This window comes from Budorcas taxicolor, chromosome 7 (assembly GCF_023091745.1).
Source record: "Budorcas taxicolor isolate Tak-1 chromosome 7, Takin1.1, whole genome shotgun sequence".
Classification (NCBI taxonomy): Eukaryota; Metazoa; Chordata; class Mammalia; order Artiodactyla; family Bovidae; genus Budorcas; species Budorcas taxicolor.
The window spans coordinates 9,069,771-9,091,712 of record NC_068916.1 but is presented as its reverse complement, the minus strand read 5'-3'; the positions used below and the strand labels follow the sequence as shown (position 1 = coordinate 9,091,712).

The window sequence follows — 21,942 nt, the reverse complement described above, 5'->3', positions numbered from 1 at the left end:
TACATGTTGTTGGACGGTGGTGCTTGTGCTTACGAAATGTTTCTTATGAAATCTTTAATCCAGTATTGTGAGGCACCTGTTATGATCTCTGTTTTACGGAAGTGGCAGCTGTGTCCCATAGAGGACATATCATTTGTCCAAGGGACCGTGGCTCCTAAGTGGGGGAGCCAGGATCTGATCTGCATCTGAATGACCCCAATGCCTATCTTTTCTAACCTCTCTGTTATACTCACCACTTACTGGTGGTTGTTAGTGAATGTCCAGGCTATTTCCAGGACCAGAGCTAGCTTCACCATATCAGACTACTCACACACTCTCTCTATATATTAATAAAGATTACAAAAGCCACAGCCACGAAGAAAGAAAGAGAGAAACTGTAAGAAGATAAGAGTTCAGCATGTCCTGGGGAGGCAGCCCAGGTCTGCATATTTACTGTCTGGGATCATGGGGATGTAGACCCCTGCTAAGACTGGTATCTGTTCGTTCTGGAAAACTGTGGAGACAATAAAAAGATTGGTGGTTGTCAGGGGCTCAAGGAGGGAGTAGAAGGGGGTGAATAGGTAAAATTTGGGATTTTTAAGGTGGTTAAACTCTTCTGCATGATACTATAAGGGTGGTTACATGACATTGTGCATTTGTTAAAACTCATAGGATGTACAGCACCAAGAGTGAACCCTAATGTAAACTGTGGGCTTTCGTTAATAATAATGTGTCAGTATTGGGTTAGCAACTGTAATACAGTTACCTTATCAATGCAGGATGTTAATAATAAGGAAATCTCTGTGCAGGGAGATAGAGGGTACATGGTAATCTTTTGCACTATTTGCTAAATACTCTGTAAACCTAAAATTACTCTAAAAACTAAAGTCTATTGATTTTTTAAAAAATTAAAATAGATAGACACAGAACCATGGCATGGGACCAGGAGAGCAGGGAGGTAGACTGAAGTCTCCTGGCATTGATCTACCAGGAGTACACATAGTGGGTTTCCTATAAGAAAGCTGAGCAACCCTGGAGAAAGAGAGAGACAGTGTGTGCAATCCAGCTATATGACACTTAGAGGAACTCATAGTGGTGTTCCACCCAGAAACTCAGGGAACAAAATCCACACATGGACAAATCCTGTGCTCATGCACCACTGCAGGTTTTCCAACTTCAGCAGTAGGGACTTTAGGGGCTGATAATTTTTTGTGGCTGGGGCTGTGGGGCTGTGGGCCTTCCTGGGCATTAGAGGCATTAGAGGATTTGAGCAGCATCCCTGTCACCCTCTAGATGCAGTAGCATCTCCCAGTAGTGACGATCAGAAGTATCCTCACACATTGTCAAGTGTCCCCTGGGGAGAAGAACTGCCCCTGTTTGAGAAACACAGGTTAGGTGTATTGTCTCCATCTTGTCTTACCTGTCTGCCCCCATCCTGGCTCTCTCTTCTCATGAAGCTGTTTAGGTTCCCCTCCCTGCAACCTCCCTCCCATCTCAGCCACCTCCTGCTTCCCTTTTCTCTCCCTGTTTTCATCCTTGACTCCTTACCATCAGAGAATCTGTCTACCCTGGTGGCTCCCTAATACTTTACACCCCCAGGAGGTGACTGGAGCCCCTCAATCCTAAATTCTCTTGTCTGTTTCTTTTCTCTACTTCCCCACAATCCTTTTACCTCTGGTTTTTGGCAGGGACAGAAAGAAGAGAGAGGTTAAAATTCAGGCAGGTGTTCTGGGTAACTTGGGGGGTGTGTGTTAGTCGCTCAGTCATGTCTGACTCTTTGCAATCCCATGGACTGTAGCCTGCAAGGCTCCTCTGTCCACAGGATTCTCCAGGAAAGAAAACTGGAGTGGGTAGCCATTCCCTTCTCCAGCAGACCTTCTCGACCCAGGGATCAAACTCTGGTCTCCTGCTTTGCTGGAGGATTCTTTACCGTCTGAACCACCAGGGAAGCCAACTTGGAGTGGTAGCTCTTTTCTCTCTGCATGTGTGTTCTCACCTGTCCTGCAAAGCAATTATCACATTATCTTGAAACTAGGAAGTGGGCCCTTGACTGCTGTCCCCTCCCCACTGACTCAGATTGCACAGGAATTGTCCAAACACCGTGGCTTCTCTGAGTCTGGGGCAGGTGTTGGCTCCTTAGGTCTGTCCTTCTCAAGTGAGAGCGAGTGATAGTGACCCACCTGGAGCTCCAGGCTCTGCGTTTTCCTCTGCCTCACTCCAACATCTGCTTCACTCCAGCAAGAGGCCCTGGCATGGTGTTTCCCTGCCAGGGAGGGCTGCAAGGCAAGGAGCCTGCCAGCCTGAGCATGCCAGCTGCTCAGGGGGATTTTACCTGAGCCTGTCTTCCATCATTTATGCTGCCTTTACTCTCTGCCTGTTGCCTCCTCTCACTGTGGTACCATTGTCCCTGCCTCCGCCTCTGCTACAGGTATGCCAGGACTCCAGGGAACCCTGTGAGGCATAGGACAACCCCAGGGAGACTCTTTCCTCACTTTCCTTCCCTCCCTGTCTTCCAGGGGTAAGTTGATTACCTGTGCTTCTCAGAGACTCCAGCAGAGTCTAATGCTCTGTAGTTGGAGGATTTGGGGTCCTGGCTTCTAACTTTGGGAGAAAAGCAGCCTTTTCACTGCTCACTGGGACTGAGAAAACTACCCAATGTACCTTTCCAGCTTCATTCTTTCCCTTCCAGGTTATTTTTCCAATTAAACACCTGTTTTTTTTTTTTTAATTTTTAATTATCAAGCAAATATTTGTTTCTTCTTATCAAATAATTGAAATGCTATAAATCAGGCTCAGAGTCATGCAATGGCCAGTCATGAGATGACTATGATGAATGTGATGGACATACTTACAGACCTCTGTATGCATGGGGCATTTGAACAAACACAAGCCCATAAAATAGTAGTGTCGTGGGGTTTTGTTGTGCTTTTTGATTTTGTTTTATTCTTGTAGTGAAACTCACACAACATAAAGTTAACCGTTTTAAAATGAACGATTCAGTAGCACCTAGCACATTAACAATGTTGCATAACAATCATCTTTATCTAGTTCTAGAACATTTTTTCACTTCCCAAAGTGGGAGATCCCATCCCATTAACAGTCCTCCTCCCTCAGCTCATTAGCCCCAGATTAGTGAAAGACACAAATCTGCTTTTTTACCTTATGAATTTGTCTCTGCCAGACATCTCCAATAAGTGGAATCATACAATACGTAGCCTATAGGGTCTGGCTTTTTCACAGCATATTTTTGAGATTCACCCATCGTGTAGCAAGCATCAGTGCCTCGTTCCTTTTCATAGCTGAGTAATATTCCGTTGTGTGGTTTGACCACATTTTGTGTATTCATTCACACACTGATGATATTTAGGTTGTTTCTGCCTTTTGGCTGTGTGAATAGTGTTTCTATGGATATTTGTGTACAAATATTTGATTGAATTATTTTTTATTTCTTTGGGGTATATTCCTAGTAGTGAAATTGCTGGGTCATATAGTGATTCTGGATTTAATTTTTTGATGAACCACCAGACTGCTTTTCATGCTGTGTGTTTAACACAGGGCTGATTGTTCTGTAGGTACCTTTCTGTAACCTGGCTTTGTTACTCAGTATTTTGGAGTGATATTCATGTTAGTTTATGTAGCTCAAGGTTTCTTGACCTTGGCAGTGTTGAGACTGGGGGCTGATGGATCATCTTTTGTGGTGTGGCTATACTGTATTCTGTGTGCTCAGCCATATCTGACGCTCTGTAGCCCCATGGACCATAGTCTGCCAGGTTCCTCCATCCATGGAACTTTCCAGACAAGAATACTGGAGTGTGATGCCATTTCCTCCTCTAGGGGATCTTCCTGACCCAGGGATCAAGCCCACATCTCTTGCATCTCCTGCTTAGGCAGCTTGGTTCTTTACCAATAGTGCCACCTGCTAAGATTAGCATCCTTGATTTCTAGATGCCACTCCAGTCTTGACAAAATTGCCTCTAGATATCGCCAAATGTCACCTCGGGAACAAAATCACCTATAGGTGAGAACCACTGTTATAGAAACACCTCGTTTTTATAAAATCAATTTAATAAAGTGGTTTCACAAATATAGGCAGTATACATTCAACTGTTAGAGATCTCAGCTTGCTTCTAATTTTTCTCCATTATTAGGAATAATACAGTACATATCTTTGTACATCTTCTACTACAATGAGGCACTATCTAATTCAAATACAAACCAAGTTGTCAGATGATCATGTCATAAGAAACATGACTCTTAAATTTAAGAATAGTCAAGCTAAACTTCCAAGCAACTGTGCTAATTTACACTCTCATCCATGTGTCAGAAGATCTATTTCCCCCACCCTCACCAATGCTTGATGGTGTGAAACTTAATTTTGCTAATATGGTTGTCAAGCAGTCAAGTGACCTCCAGCTGTCACTTAAAACTGCTTGTCCCTAATTGCTACTGGGGTTGAAAAAATCTCCACTGTTTTCATGTTGGAGTATACTGATTTACAATGTTGTGTTATTTCCAGGTGTACAGCAAGGTGATTTAGTTATACATATATCAAGGTTTCTCTGGTGGCTCAGACAGTAAAGAATCTGCCTGCAATGCAGGAGACCCGAGTTCAGTCCCTGGGTTGGGAAGATCCCCTGGAGAAGGGGATGGCAATCCACTTCAGCTACAGCCCATGGGGTCACCGAGTCAGACACGACTAAGTGACGAACTCAGTACATATATCAATACATATATCTATTCTTTTTAGATTCTTTTCCCATAAAGTTATTGCAGAGTATTGAGTAGAGTCCCCTGTGCTATACAGTAGGTCCTTATTGATTATTATATAAATAGTGGTGTGGTGTGCTAAGTCACTTCAGTTGTGTCCTACTCTGTGTGACCCTTGGATGTCCTCTGTCTATGGGATTCTCTTGGCTCCTCTGTCCATGGGACTCTCCAGGCAAGAATACTGGAGTGGGGTGCCATTTCCTTCTCTAGGATAAACAGTGGCATACATTTGTTAATCCCAACCTCCTGATTTATTCCTCAACACACCTTCCCCCTTTGGTAACCATAAATTGGTTTTCTAAGTCTATGAGTCTGTTTCTGTTTTGTAAATAAGTTCATTTGCATTCCTTTTTCAGCTCAGTTCAGCTCAGTCGTGTCTGACTCTTTGTGACCCCATGGCCTGCAGCATGCCAGGCTTCCCTGTCCATCACCAGTTCCCAGAGCTTGCTCAAACCTATGTCCATCAAGTCGGTGATGGCATCCAACCATCTTATTCTCTGTCATCGCATCTCCTGCCTCTCCTGTAGTGGCAGGAAGATTCTTTACCACTGTGCCATCTGGGGAGCTATGTATCATATTTTAGAGTCTACAAATAAGCAATATCATACAATATTTGTCTTTCTCTGTCTGACTTACTTCACTTAGTATGATAATTTCTATGTGCATCCATGTTGCTGCAGATGGCAATATTGCATTCAGTTTTATGGCTGAAATTCCATCATATATATGTACCACACTTTCTTAATTCATCCGTCATTGTACATTTAGCTTGTTTCCATGTCTTGGCTATAAATGCTGCAATGAACATTGGGGTGCCTGTATTTTTTGAATTATGGTTTTCGCTGAATATATACCTAGAAGTCGGATTGCTGGATCAGATGGTAGCTCTATTTTTTTTTAAAGGAACTGACATACTGTTCTCTGTATTGACTGTCACAATTTACATTCTCACCAATGGTGTAGGAAGGTTCCCTTCTCTCCACATTCTCTATAGTATTCATTGCTTGTAGACTTTAATGATGGACATTCTGACTAGTGTGAGGTGATACCCCATTGTAGATTTGATTTGCATTCTCTAATAATTAGCAGAGTTGAGCATTTTTTCAAGTTTTATTTATTTTGGCCTTCTCTATGTCTTTTTTGGAGAAATGTCTATTTAGATCTTCTACCCACTTTTTGATTTTTTTTTTCCTTTCCTTCTTTCTTTCTTTTTCTTTTTTTTTTTTATATTTTTTGCTGTTGAGCTACATGAGCTGTTTGTATATTTTGGAGATTAATCCTTTGTTGGCTGCATCTTTTGCAAATATTATCTCCCATCCTGTGGTTTGTCTTTTCATCTTGTTTATGGCTTCCTTTGCTGTGCAATGCTTTTAAGTTCAATTGTTATATTTGTTTATGTTCGTTTTTATTTTCATTACTCTAGAAGGTGGATCCAGAAAGGAACTGCTGCAATTTATGTCAAAGAATATTCTGCCTATGTTTTCCTATAAGGGTTTTATAGTACCTGGTCTTACCTAAGGTCTTTAATCTATTTTCAGTTTATTTTTGTTGTGGTGTTTGAGAATGTTCTGATTTCATTCTTTTGAAGAAAAATCTCCATTGTTTATTAACCATATGGGTTTCCTTTTTTGATTGCCTATTTAAAAGTTTTTCTCTATTTTTTTTAAAGATTGTTTTGTTCTTACTGGTTTGCAGGCATATTATTAGAGACTTTAAAATAAATTTATTCATTTTAATTGGAGGCTAATTACTTTACAGTATTGTAGTGGTTTTGCCATACATTGCCATGAATCAGCCATGGGTGTACAAGTGTTCCCCATCCTGAACCCCCCTCCCACGTTAGAGATTTTAAATGCTCATTTTGCCTACTAAACTTTTTCCTTTACCTTCAATTTCTTGTGCCTTAATATGGTTCCTGTCAGAAACCTTCTACTTGGTCTCTTCTAATAGTTTTATACTGAAGGTTCAAGGGCTAAAAACTACAGTATGTGGGTCCACTGCCTGTTTTTATGAATAAAGTTTTATTGGAACGTGGTCATGACAACTTGTTGACATATTGGCTGTGACTGGTGTGTGCCACAATAGCAGAGTTAAGTAGTTGTGACAGATATGTGACCTGCAAAGTTGAAAATATTTACCATCTGATCTTTACACAGAAGTTTGCCAAGCTCTCAAACTTTAATCTACAAAAAATATGTTGCAAACATTTCAGATTTGGTTTCAACTTATTTTTAAGACTTTATTTTTTTTTAGAACGGTTTTAGGCTCACAGCAAAATTGAGAGGAAAGCACAGAGATTTCCCATATACTGTCTGCCCCCCGACTCCCAACATGTACAGGGGCTCCCATTATCAACATCCTCCACCTGAGTGGTACATTTATTACAATCGTTGAACATACATTGGTACACCATCATGACCAAAGTTCATAGTTTACATTGTCCTTCATTCTCATTCGTTCTCTGGATTTCAACAAATATTTAATGAGGAGTGTTCATCAGTATTATACCATGTGGAGTGTTTTCACTGCCCTAAGGATCCTCTGTGTTCTGCCTATTCATCCATCTGTCACTGCTAACCTCTGGCAACCACCGACCCTTTTACTCTCTCCATGGGTTTGCTTTTCCTACCATGTCATTCAGTTGGAATTATACAGTAGGTAGCCCTTTGAGATGGGCTTCTTTCATTTTGTTGTGTGCACTAAAGGCTCTTCAATTGCTTTATGGCTTGATAGATCACTTTTGTTTGTTTGTTTGGGTTTCTTGCACTTAATAATAGTCTCTTGTCTGGATGTTTCACAGTATTTAACTATTCACCCACTCAAGGATATCTTGGTTCCTTTTGACAATTATGAAGAAACCTGCATAAACATCCATGCATAGGTTTTAGTGTGAACCTAAAAGAGTATTTGGGTAAATACTAAGGAGTGTGATTGCTGGATTGCATAGCAAGAGTATGTTTAGTTTTGTAAGACACAGTCACACTATCCTTCTAAATGACTGTAAATTTTCACATTCCCAGCAGTGAATGAGAGATCCTATTATTCCACATCCTTGCTAGCATTTAGTGTTATCATGGTTCCAGATTTCAGCCATTGTGATAAAGCTTATTTTTAATGGCTAACATTATGTCAGCCCAGTTTAATAAATAACCCATTGATTTGCAATGCCACCCTTTTTAATATAGCAAATTTATTTACACATGGAGCTGTTCCATGACACTTAACGCTGTTCTACTGTTTTACATGTCTATTTCTGTACAAGATAATGTTATTTTTAAAAATTATTTTCATTTTCTAACTTAACTTTTTCAGTTCAGTTCAGCTCAGTCGCTCGGTCGTGTCTGACTCTTTGCGACCCCATGAATCGCAGCACACCAGGCCTCCTTAACTTTAGTGGTAGTAAAATGTTTATAGTATGTTATTTGTGTACTATTATAGTATGGTAGCATAGTAATACCTTTTTAAAAATTCATTTTTATTGAGGTCACATTGATTTATAACATTATATAAGTTTCATTTGTACAAAATTGTGTGTCTGTTCTGTAGAGTAGACCCTTGACAGTGTGCTCATCACCAAAAATTTAGTTTCTCCAACTTAGATGTAGAGAACAAACTACTGGTTACATGAATACTTAACTCATGTGCCTCCTTGGGGAGGAACAATTCAGGAGCAGGGAAGGAAGAGGTACAAACTGTTACATATAAAATAAACATAAGGGTATGTTGTACAGCATAAGGAATATAGTCAACATTTTATAATGAGAATAAATGGGTATAACATTTAAAAATTGTAAATTACTATATTGTACACCTGTAACTTACATTAATGTAATGTTTCACATCAACTATAATTCAATTTTAAAAGTAGCTGTTATCCATCAACAGACAGTTGACCCCTTTACCCAATTTTCCCTTCTCACTATTTCCCCTCTGACAACATCTACTCTGTTTTCCATATCTATGTGTTTGTTTTTGTTTGATTTGGTTTGTCCATTTATTTGGCATTTTCGTTTATTATTTTTTATATTTCCTGTATGAGTGAAATTGTATGGCATTTGTTTTTCTCCTGCTGACTTATTTCACTTAGCATACTACCTTCAACATGTATATATGTGTGTGTGTGTGTGTGTGTGTGTGTGTATATATATATATATATATATATATACATACATGTAAAATCCTTAAAAGTTGAAATCCTGCCATTTGTGACATCATGGATGGATGTTGAGGGTATTATGCAAGATAATCAGGCAAGAATATTGGAGTGGTTGCCATTTCCTTCTCCAGAGGATCTTCCAAACCCAGGGATTAAACTCTTATCTCCTGTATTGCCTACACTGGCAGGCAGATTCTTTACCACTGAGCCACTGGAGAAGCTGGTAAAAGATGAAATCTTGCCAATTATGACATCATGGATGGATGTTGAGGGTACTATGCTAAGTGAACTAAGTCAGCTGGAGAAAGACAAATACCATACAATTTCATTCATACATGGAATATAAAAAACTAATAAACAAATAACCAAAAAAACAAAAACAAAAACAAAACAAAACCCAAATAAGTGCACAAACCAAACCTAACAAAAGCAAAAATGTACATATGGGAAAAAAGTAGACGTTACCAAAGGGGAAATAGGGAGAAGGGCAAACTGGATAAGGGATAGACTATATGGAGCTATGGATAATAACTAATTTTTTAATTGAATTATAGTTAATGTACATCATTATCCCTTGGAGGAGAGCAGGACAACTCATTCCAGTGTTCTTACCTAGAGAATCCCATGGACAGAGGATCCTGGCAAGCTATAGCCCACAGGGTTGCAAAGAGTTAGACATGACTGAAATGACTGAGCACACCCACACACATGTATAAAAAAAGATCTTAATGACCCAGATAACCACGATGGTGTGATCAGTCACCTAGAGCCAGGCATCCTGGAGTGTGAAGTCAAGTGGGCCTTAGGAAGCATCACTACGAATATACCCAGTGGAGGTAATGGAATTCCAGCTGAGCTCTTTCAGATCCTAAAAGGTGATGCTGTGAAAGTGCTGCACTCAACATGCCAGCAAATTTGGAAAACTCAGCAGAGGCTACAGGACTGAAAAATGTCAATTTTCATTCTAATCCCAGAGAAGGGCAATGCCAAAGAATGTTCAAACTACCGCACAATTGCCCTCATTTCACGTGCTAGTGAAATAATGCTCAAAATTACCCAAGCTAGGCTTCAATAGTACATGAACTGAGAACTTCCAGATGTTCAAGCTGGATTTAGAAAAGGCAGAGGAAACCACAGATCAAATTGCCAACATCTGTTGGACCATAGAAAAAGCAAGAGAATTCTAGAAAAACATCTACTTCTGCTTTATTGACTATGCTAAAGCTTTGGCTGTGTGGATCACAACAAACTGTGGGAAATTCTTAAAGAGGTGGGAAATTCTTAAAAAGATGGGAATACCAGACCACCTGACCTGCCTCCGGAGAAATCTGTATGCAGGTCAGGAAGCAACAGTAAAAGCAGACATGGAACAGTGGACTGGTTCCAAACTGGGAAAGGAGTATGTCAAGGCTGTATATTGTCACCTGCTTGTTTAACTTATGAGCAGAGTACATCTTGCGAAATGCTGGGCTGGATAAAGCACAAGCTGGAATCAAGACTGCTGGGAGTAGTAATACCAATAACCTCAGGTATGCAAATGACACCACCCTAACAGCAGAAAGTGAAGAGGAACTAAAGAGCCTTTTGATGAAGGTGAAAGAGAAGAGTGAAAAAGTTGGCTGAAAACTCAACATTCAAAGAACTAAGATCTGGTGCCATCACTTCATGGCAAATCGGTGAGAAACAATGGAAATAGTGACAGACTTTATTTTCTTGAGCTCCAAAGTCACTGCAGATAGTGACTGCAGCCATGAAATTAAAAGATGCTTGCTCCTGGAAAGAAAAACTATGACAAACCTAGATAATATATTAAAAAGCAGAGTCATTACTTTGCCAACAAACATCCATATAGTAAAAGCTATGGTTTTTCCAGTAGTCATGTACAGATGTGAGTTGGACCATAAAGAAAGCTGAGTGCCAAAGAATTGATGCTTTTGATCTGTGGTGTTGGAGAAGACTCTTGACAGTCCTTTGGACTGCAAGGAGATCCAACCAGTCCATCTTAAAGGAGATCACTCCTGAGTGTTCATTAGAAGGACTGATGCTGAAGCTGAAGCTCCAATACTTTGGCCACCTGATGCAAAGAGCTGGCTCATTGGAAAAGATCCTGATGCTGGGAAAGATTGAAGGCAAAAGGAGAAAGGGACATCAGAGGATGAGATGGTTGGATGGCGTCAGTGACTTGATGGACACAGGTTTTAGAAAGCTCTGGGAGTTGGTGATGGACAGGGAAGCCTGGTTTGCTGCAGTCCATGGGGTCGTAAAGAGTTGGACATGACTGAGAGACTGAACTGAAGTGAGATAAGTAAAAAAGAAAAAGACAAGTACCACGTGGAAACATATATCTCTTACATCTGGAAGCTAAAAAAATAAACAAGTAAAGACCAGAATAGTTCGGTTCAGTTCAGTTCAGTTCAGTCACTCAGTCGTGTCCGACTCTTTGCGACCCCATGAATTGCAGCACGCCAGGCCTCCCTGTCCATCACCATCTCCCGGAGTTCATTCAGACTCACGTTCATCGAGTCTGTGATGCCATCCAGCCATCTCATCCTCGGTCGTCCCCTTCTCCTCCTGCCCCCAATGCCTCCCAGCATCAGAGTCTTTTCCAGTGAGTCAACTCTTCACATGAGGTGTCCAAAGTACTGGAGTTTCAGCTTCAGCATCATTACCTCCAAAGAAATCCCAGGGCTGATCTCCTTCAGAATGGACTGGTTGGATCTTCGTAGTTACCAGGAAATGGAGGAGTGGAGTAGTAAGACTGGTGTTTTTAAGGGTACAAAATTGCAATGAATAGTAAGTAAGTCAGAGAATATAGTGAACAGTATAGAAAGCAATATTGTACTACAATCATAAAACTTGCTGAAAAACTAAAACTGATTTATCCCTACCAGTTAAGAGAAAGGAAAACTGTTTAATGTGACAGAGGAGGGAAATATCACTGCAATGGAAGTCATATTGCTATATATAAATGTGTCAAGGTAATGCTTTATACACCTTAAATTTATACAGTGTTATATGTCAAATGTATTCAATAAAGTACTTACATGAATAAAAATATATTGTTTCTATCTTTAAAAGAAAAACATTCTAATATTGGGAAGCATTGTTGTTCAGTCACTAAGTTGTGTCCAACTCTTTGCAACACTGCAGCACTCCAGGCTCATCTGTCCTCCACTATCTCCTGGAGTTTGCTCAAATTTATGACCATTGAGTTAGTGATGCTACCCAAACATCTCATCCTCTGCTGTCCCTTTCTCCTTTTGCCTTCAGTCTTTCCCAGCATCAGGGTCTTTTCCAATGAGTCAGCTCTTCGCATCAGGTGGCCAAAATATTGGAGCTTCAGCTTCAGCATCCATCTTCCCAATGAATATTCAGGGTTGATTTCCTTTAGGAGTGACTGGTTTGATTTGTTGTTGTCCACAGGACTCTCAAGAGTCTCTTCCAGCACCACAATTCAAAAGCATCAATTCTTTGGTTCTCAGCCTTATTTATGGTCCAGTTTTCACGTCTGTACATGACTACGGGAAGTGATGTCTGCTTTTTTATATACTCTCTGGGTTTGTCATAGCTTTCCTTCCAAGGGGGAAGCATCTTTTAATTTCATGGCTGCACTCACTGTCGGCAGTAATTTTGGAGGCCAAGAAAATAAAATCTGTCACTACTTCCATATGTTTATTTCAAAAGCAATTAGGTCTAAAAAGAGTCTTTAAAGAGGCTGGGCAAAGGGGTTCTTGCTGAGAAGAAGCTTCTGGAGGGCCCCCTTCAGATCTCGGTTCCTCAGGCTGTAGATGAAGGGGTTCAGCATGGGGGTGACCATGGTGTACATCACTGTGGCTGCCATGTCCCTCTGGGTGGTGTGTGTAGATTCAGGGTTGAAGTAGACCCCGATGATAGTCCCATAGAAGAGACAAACAACACAAAGGTGAGAGCTACATGTGGAGAACGCTTTCCATCTGCCCTGGGCAGAAGGCACCTTCCACACAGTCACAGCAATGGGTGTATAGGAGGCCATGATGCACACAAAAGAGATGAGAACCACTGGGCCCCCAAGGACCAGCACCAGCATCTCATTGACTTGGGTGTCAGAGCAGGAGAGCTTGATCAAGGCATTGATATCACAGAAGAAGTGTGGGATCCTATTGGTGCAAAAGGACAAGTGGGACATCAGGAGAGTGTGGACCATGGAGATGAGGTTGGCTGAGATCCAGGGTATCACCACCAGCAAAGTACACCGAAGGACACTCATGATTGTCATGTAGTACAGTGGGCTGCAGATGGCCAGGTAGCGGTCGTAAGCCATGGCTGAGAGAAGCATGCTGTCAGCTGCCCCAAAGGCAATGAAGAAATACATCTGGGCCAGGCAAGCTGAGAAGGAGATGGTGGTGAGCCCACACAGATGGTTCACCAGCATCTTGGGGATGGTGGTGGAGGTAAAAGAGATGTCAAGAAGAGACAAGTTGCTGAGGAAGAAATACATGGGGCTGTGGAGGTGAGGGTCCAAGATGATGGCTAGGATGGTGAGAAGATTCCCCAGGCACCCACTCAAATACAGAATGAAGGACAGGCTGAAGAGCACCTGCCTCTGCAGGGGCTGCTGGGAGAGGCCGAGGAGGATGAATTCAGAGACTTGGGTCTGATTGTCCATGCCCAGGCAGTGCTAAAGCCAGAAATAGGGGCATCAACAGTGGGAAGGAAACAGATTACCTCACTGCTCTTTCAAACCCATCCCTGACGATGCATCTCACTTAACCACGCTGAGCCTAGTTTCCCCATCTGTTACATGGGACTGATTTTTCTAATTCCTTAGGATTGTTATAAGGATTGAGTGAGAAAAATAGGAAAAGGGGATTAAATCCATAGCTGACATGTTATATGGACAAACATTTTTATTTGTGGGAACTCTTAGTGATATTATCAAAATAAAGAGTCTTATGTTAATTAGCTTGATTGTGGCAATTATTTCAGAGTGTATACATGTATCAAAACTTCAAGTCTTACATCTTAGTTATACACAATTTTGTCAATTATTCCTTAATTAAGATAGGGATAAAAGACACAAAATGAAAATAAACAGCCTAGGCACTTCTAGGGTTTGATATTTAAAATAAATAGTAAAAGAGTGACTAAAGACAAACTCTGAAAACACACCTGGGTTTCAGTTCCAGTTCTGCCACTTACTGGCCGTGTGATTTAGCCAAGGGACATACATTTCTGTGCCTTGGCCCAGATGGTAAAGAATCTGCTTGCAATGCAGGAGACCTGGGTTCAATCCCTAGGTAAGGAAGATCCCCTGGAGAAGGGAATGGCTACCCGCTCCAGTATTTTTGCCTGGAGAATTCCATGGACAGAGGGGCCTGGCAGGCTATACAGTCCATAGGGTCACAAAACAGTCAGACACGACTGAGCGCTTAACACTGTGGTCCTTTGCACCTGCTGTCTCCTGCTTGGAAGCTTCTAGCCTCCAGCTTCACCTCACTTAAGTTGCCTCCACTTCTTCAGGGATCCCTTCCCTGTTCCTCTCCTCTTTGGGGTGGAGCCTAGTGGTTCTCATCCTGGCACTACTGACATTTGATGCTGGATCATATTTTTGTTGTGCAGACTGTCTTATATATTATTGTATGACGTTGAACACCTGGCTTTGACCCACTGAATGCCAATTGCATTCATCATGTCTCCAGTTGTAAGGGGCAAAAATATCTTGAGTAACACCCCTTGAGCAGGAGTAGAAACTTCCCCCAGCTGGGGATCACTGATCTAGGTTAAACCATGACAGACTCTTTCCTTCCCTCAGCATCTATATTCATTGACTAAGTTAGAGTGGCCTGTGGGAGCGTGCATGTGTGCTCAGGCACTTTAGTCTTGTCCAACTCTTTCTGACCCCATGGACCATAACCCTCCAGCATCCCCTGTTCATAAGATTTTCCCAGCAGGAATACTGGAGTGGGCTGCCATGCCCTCCTCCAGGGGATCTTCTTGACCCAGGGACTGAATCTGAGTCTCTTGTGTCTTTTGCACCACTGAGCCATCCTTAGAGTGGTACAGTGACCTTTGTTCTATGCAATCCAAAATGAGCTAACCTCTTAACAATTATTATCCCATTTAACCTTCAGCCACATCATGAGCCAACAGCTGAGGCTCCAAACCTGACTCCTGCATGGATCTGGGATCCAGCTCATACTCTGATTCAAATATCCACTCTCTTGACCAACTCACAATACCCCAACCCATCTATGAGTCTCTGATACCAGGTAACCTAAGTCCTTGTGGATGAAACTGATCAGAGAGTCCCCCTAACCTCTGAAGGCAAGTTTGGTGGGGGAGGATCTTCCCTGAGACCAGCTCGATTGTAGCTTGTCTTCCTGATGCCTTATTAACCAATAACTACTATACCTCTATCAGATTCCAGGACCTCTCAACCCCTCAGGGGTCCTGTTTCCAGGCATTTGGGATTCCTGCAGCCTCAACTTTGTCTCGCAACTGTGGATGAAGAGCAGGCTTTCTCAGAGAACACACAGCAGAATCACACCAACAGATTCATATCAGAATCTCTGGCCTTCGGGTATGATCCCCAGAGAACCTTGTTAGAGTGACTACAATTAGCTCATCTTCCCCAGGGAAGCCTTTGAGTCTAGGACCCCTGAGGGAAAGAGCTTTTGTCCCAAGAGCATTGCCATTCTTCAGATCTGTCTCTTTTGGCTGCCAGAGGGTTAGCATGGAAGTCAGTTTTTCCAGTGAAGATTTTAGATATGTTATTCCTGAAAACAGTTGTGTGTGTTCTCAGGCATTCAGTCATGTCTGACTCTTTGTGACCCCATGAACTGTAGCCCACCAGGCTCCTCTTGTGCATGGAATTTTTCAGGCAAGAATACTGAGTTGCCATTTCCTTCTCAAGGGATCTTCCCAACCCAGGGGTCAAACCCACTGTCTATTGCATTTTCTGCATCAGCAAGCAGATTCTTTACCGCTAGTGCCACCTGGGAAGCCCCTTGAAAACAGTTATGATGTGTTAAGGATTTGTAATGTGGCTGGAGCTGTGCAGAGCATGCAATGTCCTATGCTTCTTACAATAGCCCAGTGAGGAAGGAAGCAGAGACTCTCCCTTATCCACTGTTCACCCAGTTTGAAGTGGCAGACTTAGCATTCAAATCTAGGTAGTCTGGCTCCAGGGACAAACTAATGAATGCAAATGCCTCTCAGCACACATAAAGAGATATTCATTCCTTTGAAAGGCTGAACAATATTACATTGTATTTATACACCTCAGTTCGTTTATCCACTCATTTGTTGGTGGACGGTTGAGTTGTTTTCATCTTTTGGCTATTACAAATAGCACTGCTGTGAACATTCATGGATAAATGTTTGAGTCCCTATGTTTAATTCTTTGGAGTTCAGTTCAGTTCAGCCACTCAGTCATGCCTGACTCTTTGTGACCCCATGAATCGCAGCACGCCAGGCCTCCCTGTCCATCACCAACTCCTGGAGTTCACCCAAACTCATGTCCATTGAGTCGGTGATGCCATCCAGCCATCTCATCCTCTGTGGTCCCCTTATCCATAAATGGAATTTCCGGGTCATATAGTAATTGTATGTATCATTTTGAGGAACTGCTGAACTGTTTTCCATAGTGGTTGCACCATTTTACATTCCCACCAGCAATGTATGGTGGTTCTGAGATAGAGTGGGGCCTGGGACCCTTTACAGGAGTGCTTTGCTGTTTTTGTTGTTGTTTAGTCACCAAGTCATGTCTGACTCTTTACGACCCCATAGACTCTAGCCCACCAGGCTCCTCTATCCATGGGATTTCCCAGGCAAAAATACTGGAGCAGGTTGCTGTTTCCTTCTCCAGGGGATCTTCCTGACCCAGGGATCTAACCCAGGTCTCACGAGTTGCAGGTGGGTTCTTTACTACTGACCCACCTGGGCAACCCTACAGGAGTCCTTGAGGACAGGTCAAATGAGCAACAGAATACAAAGAAACCGTAAGGGACTAAAAATAACCGCCAATAAGCAAGTGCAGAGTGAGCAATATGATCAATAAGATACAAAAAGACAACAAACCAAAAAGCCATTTCTGAGATGCCAAGAACAAAAGCAGGGTACTGCACATGCCAGCACCACCAAGGGGATGGGCAGCCACCTAACCTAGCCTCCTGTCTAACCCACTGATCCCAGCATCCAGTTTAAGACACCTGCTCGCCCCCTGCCCCCACTTCTGCCCTACGAAACTGAGGACCTAGCAAGGGCACCTGTTTCTTGTTTTTTCTCCCTTCTGCTGTAGCATGAGCCCCAGTAAAGTCTTACTTGAAATTCTCATCTGGCTTTCTATCAACTTCTACTGATTAAAGAGCCCAAGGGCCTGAGTGCAGCAGTTCCAGTTTCTCCACATAGCTTCCAACACTTGCTATTTTCTGTTGTTTAAAAAAATTTAGTCATTCCAGTGAGAGTGAAGTGATACCTCATTGTGGTTTTGATTTCTATTTCCCTGATGACTAATGATGTTGATCACCTTTGTTTTAAAAATAGAAACTGTAGGTATCCGAAGTGAAAATGTCATGAATACTTCTTTTCTTAGCAGCTTTTCTTATGTGTCAACACATGCTACAAAGTGTATGAACCTCAAAAACATCACTGTAACTGACAGAAGCCAGACACAAAAGGAAACATATCATATGAATTCCATGTACATGAGATATCCAGAATAGGCAAATCCATAGAGACAGGAAGTGGATAGTGGTTTCTGGGGGCTAGGGGAGTGGAGGATGGGGGGTGACAGTTTAATGAGTATGAGGTCTCTTTGGGGTGAAGGAGATGTTTTGGAATGAGATAGATGTGATAGTTGTACAACATTGTACATGCAATAAATCCCACTGAATTCCTCATTTTTAAATTGTTAATTAAAAACAGATGTCAAAAACAAATTTATGGTTATTAGAGAGGAAGTGTTGGGAGGGGGAATTAAGAGCTTGGGTTTGACATACACACTAGTATATATAAAATAGATAACCAATAAGAACCTATGGTATGGTAGAAGGAACTCTACTTGATATTATGTAATAACCTATATGGGAAAAGAATAAATACATGTATAACTGAATCACTTTCCTATAAACCTGAAACTAAGACAACAGGACTGGAAAAGGTCAGTTTTCATTCCAATCCCAAAGAAAGGTAATGCCAAAGAATGCTCAAACTACCACACACTTGCACTCATCTCACATGCTAGTAAAGTAATGCTCAAAATTCTCCAAGCCAGACTTCAGCAATATGTGAACTGTGAACTTCCAGATGTTCAAGCTGGTTTTAGAAAAGGCACAGGAACCAGAGATCAAGTTGCCAACATCTGCTGGATCATGGACAAAGCAAGAGAGTTCCAGAAAAACATCTATTTCTGCTTTCTTGACTATGCCAAAGCCTTTGTGCGGATCACAATAAACTGTGGAAAATTCTGAAAGGGATGGGAATACCAGACCACCTGACCTGCCTCTTGAGAAACCTATATGCAGGTCAGGAAGCAACAGTTAGAACTGGACATGGAACAACAGACTGGTTCCAAATAGGAAAAGGAGTACGTCAAGGCTGTATATTGTCACCCTGCTTATTTAAGTTCTGTGCAGAGTACATCATGAGAAACGCTGGACTGTAAGAAACGCTGGACTGGGAGAAACACAAGCTGGAGTCAAGATTGCTGGGAGAAATATCAATAACCTCAGATATACAGATGACACCACCCTTATGGCAGAAAGTGAAGAGGAACTAAAAAGCCTCTTGATGAAAGTGAAAGAGGAGAGTGAAAAAGTTGGCTTAAAGCTCAACGTTCAGAAAATGAAGATCATGGCATCTGTTCCCATTATTATATGGGAAATAGATGGGGAAACAGTGGAAACAGTGTCAGACTATATTTTTCTGGGCTCCAAAATCACTGCAGATGGTGACTGCAGCTATGAAATTAAAAGATTCTTACTGCTTGGAAGAAAAGTTATGACCAACCTAGATAGCATATTCAAAAGCAGAGACATTACTTTGCCAACAAAGGTCCATCTAGTCAAGGCTATGGTTTTTCCAGTGGTCGTGTATGGATGTGAGAGTTGGTCTGTGAAGAAAGCTGAGTGCTGAAGAATTGATGCTTTTGAACTGTGGTGTTGGAGAAGACTCTTGAGTCCCTTGGACTGCAGAGAGATCCAACCAGTCCATTCTAAAGGAGATCAGTCCTGGGTGTTCTTTGGAAGGAATGATGCTAAAGCTTAAATTCCAGTACTTTGGCCACCTCATGCGAAGAGTTGACTCATTGGAAAAGACCCTGATGCTGGGAGGGATTGTGGGCAGGAGGAAAAGTGGACAACAGAGGATGAGATGGCTGGATGGCATCACTAACTCGATGGACATGATTTTGTGGGAACTCCAGGAGATGGTGATGAACAGGGAGGCCTGGCGTGCTGCAATTCATGGGATCGCAAAGAGTCAGACACAACTGACTGAACTGAACTGAACTGAAGACAACATTGTAAATCAACTATACTTCAATATAAAATAAAAATGAAAATAAAAACAATGCTGCTATGAATATATATACATATATATATTCTTTACCACTGTGCCACCTGGGAAGCCCCATGCAAGGGGAATTATATTTGTTCTTCTGTGACTGCCTTCTTTCACTTAGCGTAATGTCCTCAAGGTTCATTCACATTGTCTCATATGAAAGAGTTTATTGCTTTTTTTAAGGTTGAATAATATTTCACTGTATGTGTGGACCACATTTTCTTTATCCACCTAGCCATCAGGAGACATTTAAATTACTTACTACTCAGACAGCCTGGGTTTTAAATGTTACTACAGATGTTTGGGCTGTGTGAACCTGCACAGTTGATTTAGTCTGAGTTCAACTGCTTCATTTAGAAGAATTATTTTGGAAAGAAAGACACTTGAAAATGATAGTACTTTTTGTTGATAATGAGCATAGGCATTAATTAAAACAACATTGAGGTACTCATCTTACTTTATGAAAGTAAATATAAATTAAGGTATTTTCAATACCAGCATACTGGCAGCACAGTTGATATGCTATACACATAACTTGGCTTCCCAGATAGCTTAGTGGTAAAGAATCTGCCTGCCAATGCAGGAGACACAAGTTTGATCCCCAGGTCAGGGAGATTCCCCTGGAGAAGGAAATGGCAACCCACTCCAGTCTTCTTGCCTGGGAAATCCCATGGACAGAGGAGCCTGGTGAGCTACAGTTCATGGGGTTGCAAAAGAGTCAGACATAACTTAGTGACTAAACAATAACAACACAGACATAACTGTAGACATTGTGAGTTGTCAAAGGTTTTTTTTTTGACAGAAAAAGGCAGATTCATAAAGATGTTTAAATCATTGAATATTAAAGTCTAGAAAATCTGACAGGACTCCTACAGAACACTAGAAGCAATGGATAAAAGAAGCATTCTCCTAAATGCATACATGAATTCATACCAAAAAATAAATAAATAAATAAGGGAATCTCAAAGGGTTAACAACAAATGTCCATTAATGGATTGGTGGATAAACAATATATGGTATGTTCATATAATGTAGCATAATTCAGCCACCACCCCCCAAAAAAGCAAAAAAGCCATAATGTCCTGATACATGATGCAACATGGATGAAGAGTAAAAGAAGCCAGACACAGAAGGGTTCATATTATGCGAATCCATTTATGTGAAGTGTCTGGGACAGGTGAAATCAGAAGGACAGAAAACAAATTGGTGGTTTCAAGGAGCTGAAAAGTGGGACAGAATGGGGAGTCACTGCTTTATGGGTGTGTGGTGATTAAAAAAAAAAAATATATATATATATATATATATATGGTCAGCGGTATGATGAGGGAATCCTAGGGGACTGTGAGAGCTAAGTGCCGGTCAAAGACCAGCCTGTGGCTTTGAAGCCTGCTAGAGGGTGTTACTCATTGGAGGGACTGATGCTGAAGCTGAAACTCTAATACTTTGGTTACCTGCTATAAACAGCTGACTCATTGGAAAAGACCCTGATGCTGGGAAAGATTAACGGCAAAAGGGAAAGAGGGTGGCAGAAGACGAGATAGTTGGCTAACATCACTGATTCAATGGACATGAATTTGGGCAAACTCCAGGAGATGGTGAGGGACAGGGAGGCCTGGCGTGCTGCGGTCCATGGGGTCACAAAGAGTCGGACACGACTTAGTAACTGAACAACCACAGAGGGATTCATGCTTAAAGCAAGACCTGAAGGGTAAGGAGGTGTGGTCCAGAAAAGATAGGCAGGTGAAAGAGGGGCTTCTGAGAAGGCACAACAAGTGTAAAAGTTCAGGGTGACAGATGCATAGTGCATTTGGGGACAATGTTATGTCTGGTGAACCCTGGAGAGCTCAAGGTGGCTAGGGGCTTTCTGGAGTGTGTAGACATACAGATGGAAAGGTCAAGGGCATGCAAGATCATGAAGGCCACCTGAAGAGTTTGTTCCATTGGCAATGCTGTTGCTGCTGCTGCTAAGTCACTTCAGTCATGTCCGACTCTAGGGTACTTTAAATATTTCTATAATACGTAGATTAAATAACTGAAAGATACTGCATGAAGTAAACATGCTCATAAACATTTGGGTTGTTTCCACTTTGGGATTCCTATGAACGGTATTCTTATGAACATCTAGTACCTGTCCTTTAATGGATAATACATTCGTGTTCTGTTGGGTCTGTACCTAAACGTGTAATTAATGAATCATGTTATTGTTGTGTTGTTTAGTCGCTAAGTTGTGTCAGACTCTTTTGCGACCCTATAGACTGTAGCCCACCAGGCTCCTCTGTCCATGGGATCTTCCAGGCAAGATTACTGGAGTGGGTTGCCATTTCCTTCTCCAGGGGATCTTCCTGACTCATGGATTGAACCCACATCTCTTGCATTGGCAGGCATGTTCTGTACCACTCTGCCACCAGGGAAAACCATAGTGGAGTCGTATGAGTCATAGCAGAGATCTATGTTCAGCTTGAATAGATACTGCCAATCAGTTTTCCAAGGTGGTTGTACCA

General features: G+C 41.7%; 1 protein-coding gene across 1 annotated transcript; it reads right to left on the bottom strand.

The window, feature by feature from the left end:
* Positions 1–12,608: 12,608 nt before the first annotated feature.
* LOC128051371 (olfactory receptor 1361-like) lies at positions 12,609–13,547 on the bottom strand. Its single transcript, XM_052643936.1, has one exon. It carries the CDS (start codon positions 13,545–13,547, stop codon positions 12,609–12,611), a length of 939 nt encoding a protein of 312 aa, XP_052499896.1.
* Between the last annotated feature and the right edge of the window lie 8,395 nt (positions 13,548–21,942).